The following is a 6,923-nucleotide window of genomic DNA, read 5'->3' on the forward strand; positions in this document are numbered from 1 at the left end:
AAGCATGAGTATAAAACCAACTCAAAATAAGTATCAGTGTACCACTGCCTGGCTTCTGTATATGTGATTATCATTGTAACATGGAATTGTGGTGCCGTGTGCCTTAGATTCTGAACTAACAAGTTATTCTTTATATCAGATTGTTATAAAAATGCATATTGTTAAAACATGATCCTAATCGTAATTTCAAATGTTGAGAGGCCAACATAACCAAGTATAAAATCGTCATCTGAAGACGGGCCCCCCAAGTCTAAAAATATTGGACAGCCCTCCGCACTTGCACAACAAGAATCTTCCGCAAATTCATTAAATCTCTATTTTTTAATGCTGTAATTACCCCTTATAAGTTTGCACGGAAATCTGTGTTGATTGGTATCACCATAGGCAGTGAAACAAAATTAGATGTTAAGAAAGCTAGTTTTAAAGATATGTCCCGGAAATGAGTACATCCATCTTGGGACCCCTGACTGAAGATGTCACAAATACCTGTAAAATGTACCGCTGTCTAGCAACTCTGTATGTGCTTATATTTAGAACCTCATCTCGAGTAAATGTGTGTGCAATGGATTGCGTATGTTCATTGTTTTAATTTACTCCCAGTCCTAACCTAAAATTCTGTGAGGCCAGAAATAAGTTAGAACCCAACATTCATTGTATCACATTTTATTAAATTCCAAATCAATAGTACAGTAGAGTATTACAAAATACAAGTTTCAGCAAATAAATCAACTCCAACATTGTATATAAAATAAACATATATTTACTATGAAGAATTACATCAATTTCACAATTTTAACATCTATTTGGCAGAAGAAAACAAGGATACATGTGTTATCCCAAGCGTTTATACATAGGGCCTAGATTGATAAAAAGACACCTGTAGGTTTATTAACGTCATCATCATATAACAGCCCCAGGGGGCCTATACCTCATTTGACCAAGATGATCATGCTATGAGCAAACATTTTTGAACAGATTAAAAATGGCTGAATTCTCTTCCCTTGGATCCTGTCCCCCTCAGAAATTGTGGGATCCTGTTGGACAGATTTATGCCCCTAGAGCTCTTGTTATAAAACTTAGTTTATAATATTCAACACTACATAGCTGTCATTGGAGAAAACATACACTTACTAAACAACAATAGACAATTTATACACAAGTACCCTTTTATTGAAAAAATCCCCTATCAAAAATGTCCTGAGCTAGGACAGATATTACTTTACTACAAAAATGCCTTGTGACAATATATTGAGATAATAGCCAAAATATGCTACGATCTGAATTTTGACAAAAAAAAAATTATATTTTCTAAAAGTAGTAAAAATTCTAGATTATCTATTTTGTCAAACTTTATATATATACCCCAATATTACTACAAATTAAGTAGCTTATGTCTAAACCATTTTCCCCAAAATTGTTCTCTAACTCAAACCAAGTGTACTAAATAAAGGTGATAATATCACAGTTTTGGTTTGTGTTGTAGCAATGAGGGTGGGAGAGGGGTGGGATAGCAGTGAGTGTGGGAGAGTAGTGGGGTAGGAGAGGGGTAGGGTAGCAATGAGGGTAGGAGAGGGGTTGGGGAAGCAGTGATGGCAAGAGGAGGGTTGGTGTACTAATTTACCATTACCAAGTTATTGTGATAGCAATTTCTAATATAGAGATAGCAGATTTCTGGAGCCACTACTGTGAGCGATTGGATTAAACACCCAACTAAATATGTAGACATTAATACAGGCACAGGCATATTAACATTACTTATTTAAATTCATGATTTACAAAATTCTTCTGTCATAATTTTATCCTGTAAAAAAAATTATCCTCATTAGTGGCCGATAAAAAGCATGTCGCTATGGCTTAGGCAACATCAATTGGCAAAAGGATTTCATAGTACAGTACTGCTTAAGTTAAATCTCACTTTCTTCAGAATAGATTACTAACCGTTGACCAAGACAGATATCATACTGCAAAGAGAAGAAACTTAGTTATTGTATGACTGAATTAGAAAAATAAACTATGTTAATATTGTACATATGATTAATTATATAAGTGTACAGATGAAAGTGAGTTTAGTGGTCGAACGGTTAATAGGCCTACATGGGAACCCAGAGCTTTACACCGGTGCTGGTTTAAGGACATTCTTGGTCATATTTTGGATGGTAGAACCAAACTGAATTCAGCCCTAGACATCTTAACCTTTTATTAAATCAAATCTGCATGCCAGGGGATTGAGTGGGAAAAAAGGAAACCTTGGGCTGGAGGCCCAATCTTTGGCTGGCTAGCTCGGTCTGGCAATCTAGCCTTTTATAAGTCGTATTTGATTGATTTAAAGGATAACATTATTTAAAATTAACATCTATTTCCACACTACATTTTTAGAATATTTATCATAAAATTTGTTTTAATTTACCCTGTAATCTTAAACTGAAAAAGACACTTATATATTCTAATTTATGCAGAATAACATTCATAAAAATAATGGTTTATCTTATTTATTATCTACTAATTGACTCATGTATATGCTTTTAAATAAAATGATTTGACAGTCATTCGTAATTGTTGTTCATTTCAAATTTTAACTTTAGATGAATGGAGGATATTGGAAGAGACAATTGATATGTCGTCCCTCCCCCTTTAAAATGGGGGAAGGGGAAGAACATGTCTCCTGACCCCCACTAATTAACACCCATGTATACTGTATCCTTAAAATAAGAGAACAGAAACAATGTAATTGAGTGGAATAAACATAATTTTTTTTTAAATATTGATTTCACAAGGGCGGGGAAAATACTACTAATTAGGCAGAGGTTTGTTGTATTTGAGTCGCATTTATATGTAATACAGTGAAGACTATTTTAACAAGGGCTCAAACATATCAGTCATCACCCCTGTAATATAATTAAAAACATATAAAAAGATTGCTTACCAATATAAATAGATAAAGAAGCTTATAAGGTGAAAACCCATCTTCACCATTGTCTCTTTCATATAGCTTTTTAAATAACCTCGATTGTGAATTTCAGTTGGATCAAACATTCCAAAATTACCAGCTGGAATATTTAAATATCTAGGAGAAACAACCAATCAAAATCATAGGGTAGTTAATTTAGAATAAATACAAACATTAATAAAGTAAAATAAAAATAACATTGCTTAAAATAATAATTATTATTTGTGGCAGTTTATACCAGGGAACAGTGAAATTAATACAATATGAATAATAAACACAAGTACAATTTAAGGTGACCTGTATATCTTGTCATTTGATCTGTGGGCCAGGTGCTTTTTATACAACTGGATTAACTCATTTTTAATTTGAATAAAAAACATTTCTTTAAATATACTTCTTCTGTTCATAAATGTACATCTGTACTTCAACAGAAATTGCAGGATTCTGTATAATGCAATTTTCAAAATAAAGTTTGAATATATTTATTGATTAAATAATTCTTAGCATATTTACTGCAATATTGTTTTCTAAATGTAGAGGTTTCAATGTTGGGAACGTTACCTGTAAACTAGGAATCCTGATAAAGGCAGAGTATAGAGAAATAAAAACCAATGCAAGTTAAAAAGAAGCAGCAGAGTGGCACAAAGACTAGCCAGCATCTCTGGTATCACCCACTAAAATAGAGTAAAAAAAAAACCAAACTATTTATTTTTATATTCTGTCTGTGTTGAACTCGTTCATTCATTCATATGAATCAAAGGAGCTACAGTTTTTTTTTAATGTTGCTTCATTTTTCCTTTTTCAGTCAATAAATGAAGGAAAGTGTACCTTTAAACACTATAACTAACCTATTCAGGGGACACCTTTTTAGATCCTGAAGGTGTCCCCTTTAATAAGGGTTCTACTATATAAGATAACATAGATAATAATACAGATATGGGCATTTATAATGTGCCTCTTCCTTGAGGTTTTAAAGTGCAGTTCTTTCCCTGGTCATTGGGTCTACATGCTTTAAGTGTTGCTACTGGTAATCAGCGCAGAAGCAGGCAACCCCACCAGGTACCCATTTATACTCCTGAGTGGAGAAAAGCAATGCAGATAAAGTGCCTTGCTCAGGGACACAAGCGAGATGCATAGCGAGGTATTGAAACCCCCAACATCGAAGTTGGAAAACCAAACCATTCCTGCTGCGGCAAACCAATTCTATAACAATAATAAAAATAGTAACTCTAAATATTGATAACAATAATAAATAGTAATAATAATATTAGGCAAATAATAAACAATCATGAAGTTTAAATAATGAAGCATAAATTAATAATTTTAAAGTATTCACTGATATTTACATATGACATAACATATAATTTATTTAACAAAAATTATGATAAACATAGTAATACTGTACATGACAACAATAATGATCTCAGATTTGTATTGCAAGTGCATCTAAAAAATAGTTTCAATTTAATTTGATGATTGATTGAGTGTAAACACCAAGAATAGCCCAGGAAAGTCTAGAAGACGACTTATATCAAGTGGGGTCCTTCTGGTGGTGATTGGTAAGTACACCTGGAGACAATCAACTACTCTTTTCCGAAGAATGTACTGTGTTCTTTAACGTGCACATGGGCCATAAATACACACGGGACCAACGGCTTAAACGTCTCATCTGAAAGAAGGTGCGCTTTTGTAACTTGTATTTCAGCCCCCCAGCTGAAACACAAGGAGAAGCAACAATGGGAATTGAACCGGGGCCTTAGAGATCTCTAAGGTTCAGCGCACATTTGATTCTGGAGCTAATGAAAAATCTTAATTGCAATGCAATTAATAGTAAAAAATGACAGAATATATTGGCAACTTTTACTGTATTTAATTTAGAGCAGCATGATTGAGCATTCAAGTAATCTGACTCCAGGTCAGATAATGTGATAATCTAAGTTTGAAAATAATCGGAAAACAACATGGTTCAGCGCACATTTGATTCCGGAGGTAATGAAAAATCTTAATTGCAATGCAATAATAGTAAAAAATGACAGAATATATTGACAACTTACTGTATTTAATTTAGAGCAGCATGATTGAGCATTCAAGTAATCTGACTCCAGGTCAGATAAAGTGATAATCTAAGTTTGCAAATAATCGGAAAACAACAATCTCTTAAAACATTAAAAATAGTACTGTATTGCAATATATTTAAACACCGACCAATAACAGTGGACCCAAATTATTCGCTGCAGGGAAAGATCATGACAATTCCTCCCCTACTATTACTGAAATTTGAAACTGTAAATCAGCAGTGGGCATAAACAATTCGCCACACATAAACTTTCCTGAAAACCTTCATGCACTGCTTTCATACTGCTTTTTTTATGCTCAGTTTTAATATTACTTTTTACAAATGATCAGGCTCAAGCCAAAAAACACAAGAGTTTTTCTAGCCAAAGATAATAGGCGGGCTAGGACCTGGCCTAGGCTAGGGCCTAGCCCTGTTTCTAGAAGCAGTTGAACAAGAGTGTGCGGCCGGGAGAGTGCATCTGGACCCTGGCCTGGTGCGTTACAATCTTTTATGCCTAGGCCTAGCCTATATTGCTAAACCCGGTCATAAATCAAGATCGTTTGAAAGGATACAAAATAAACAGCAAGGAAGAGTAAAAGTGTGCTATCAATAAGCGTAAGAAGATATGTAAATACTTCACTAGACACCATCTTCAAACACTCTCATAGCACAGTTCAGGCAAATCTATGTTGTTGTTGTCAAATTGCTGTCGTGGAAGCTGTCGCGAAATGGCTGATCCACTTTTTGATTTGCTTTATAGCGCCTGGATAAGCGAGCCCATTAACGCCCACATTAAACTGTCGATGAGGGCGGTAATACATTTGTAACTCAAAACAGCAATCATGGCATTCACTTTCGTCGCATTTTGCTATCTTTTTGCAATGATATTGTCTGCTGTTCTCATATTTTTCGCTATATTTCATGTAAGTGTTCTCTAGGTTATTGGTTGTTATAGTTTCCAGCAATTTGCAGTAAAATGGCTGCGCTAACTAGCAATAAACCAAACGAGGGAATCTGTGGTGGTGTGACGGACACTTAATTTGAGTCAAGCTCAGTGTGCACAAACTGCACTGAGGCCTAGCCCTACAAACAGTGAAGTGATGGGATTGGGATGGTCTGACACTAAACAAAAGGTCAGGGTGGGGTACAAATTTATTTATTTATTTATTTATTTATTTATTCAAGACTCAACAGTGTATCAAAAACACCAATAAGAGAGTCGCCATAAAAATATACAATATCATTCATAAAAATATATAAGATAAGATTTAAAAAAAAAAAACATAAAAAAATCGTAATAATATATTAAAAACCGGTATTTAATATAAGATTAAAAATAGAAATATTACAATTAAAAATATCAATATTAGGAAAACTTTGAACTAGATTATTATAAGAAAGTGCAACACAACGAAAAATACCATTAGTACAAACATTAACACGAGAGTACGGAACTTTTAACAAATGATTGGTACGAAGCCTGCGCACAGGAACATGAAAATAAATTACTAAGGGTTTCACCTTTATAAGCTTTTGCTTCTGAAATTCTCCTTTTCCTTTTGTTATGGTTGTTTACTAAGATTGTATGTTAATTGTTAGTTATATTGTTACACATAGTTTGGAAAATGTAAGAGAAAGGAATTAAAGAAAGAGATTACAATCCATACAAAGGACTATACCTTTGAAATTTCTCTAGCTTTTGTATTACAGTAGTAAGTATTTCACTTTCATCTTTCATCAGGATAAAAATTTGCTGTGGTTGGTTAATGTTAAGGTTACCATTTCCTGCATGGGCTATATGAATTCACAGTTATCATACTACAATTACAAGGTTATGTTTCCTGTTCCAGCTCTCTAGACTGGAAGTGCTCTCTCTTCACGTGCTCCTTGGCTGTGCATTGTACCTGTGTCAGGGACAGT

General features: G+C 33.9%; 2 protein-coding genes across 2 annotated transcripts in view; one reads left to right on the forward strand and one right to left on the reverse strand.

The window, feature by feature from the left end:
• Positions 1 to 647: 647 nt before the first annotated feature.
• On the reverse strand, positions 648 to 5,757 carry LOC117107763 (protein cornichon homolog 4-like). The gene is made up of 5 exons (XM_033249533.1): positions 5,576 to 5,757; positions 5,002 to 5,070; positions 3,509 to 3,621; positions 2,924 to 3,064; positions 648 to 1,961 (listed from the first exon to the last, which is right to left on the reverse strand). The coding sequence occupies exons 1-5, from the start codon at positions 5,651 to 5,653 to the stop codon at positions 1,934 to 1,936; spliced, it is 429 nt and encodes a 142-aa protein (XP_033105424.1). The 5' UTR covers positions 5,654 to 5,757; the 3' UTR covers positions 648 to 1,933.
• An 18-nt stretch (positions 5,758 to 5,775) lies between these two features.
• Positions 5,776 to 6,923, forward strand: part of LOC117107762 (protein cornichon homolog 1-like) — a 5,823-nt gene continuing 4,675 nt past the window's right edge. Inside the window, exon 1 of the mRNA XM_033249532.1 lies at positions 5,776 to 5,926. Coding sequence (XP_033105423.1) covers positions 5,846 to 5,926 — 81 coding nt within the window. The 5' untranslated portion in view covers positions 5,776 to 5,845. The remainder of the gene's footprint in view (positions 5,927 to 6,923) is intronic.

This window comes from Anneissia japonica, unplaced genomic scaffold, assembly GCF_011630105.1.
Source record: "Anneissia japonica isolate Jap-2015-1 unplaced genomic scaffold, ASM1163010v1 scaffold287871_len1641731_cov197, whole genome shotgun sequence".
In the NCBI taxonomy this organism is placed as follows: domain Eukaryota; kingdom Metazoa; phylum Echinodermata; class Crinoidea; order Comatulida; family Comatulidae; genus Anneissia; species Anneissia japonica.

Bases quoted from the DNA above. Each gene is read 5' to 3' on its own strand.
- LOC117107763 (XM_033249533.1), bottom strand. From the start codon at position 5,653: ATGGTGTCTAGTGAAGTATTTACATATCTTCTTACGCTTATTGATAGC. The intron at 5,071-5,575 runs GTATCCTTTCAA...TTGCAAACTTAG, and splicing joins TCTTCCTTGCTGTTTATTTT to ATTATCACTTTATCTGACCT. The intron at 1,962-2,923 runs GTAAGCAATCTT...TTCTCTTTGCAG, and splicing joins TTCTTTATCTATTTATATTG to TATGATATCTGTCTTGGTCA.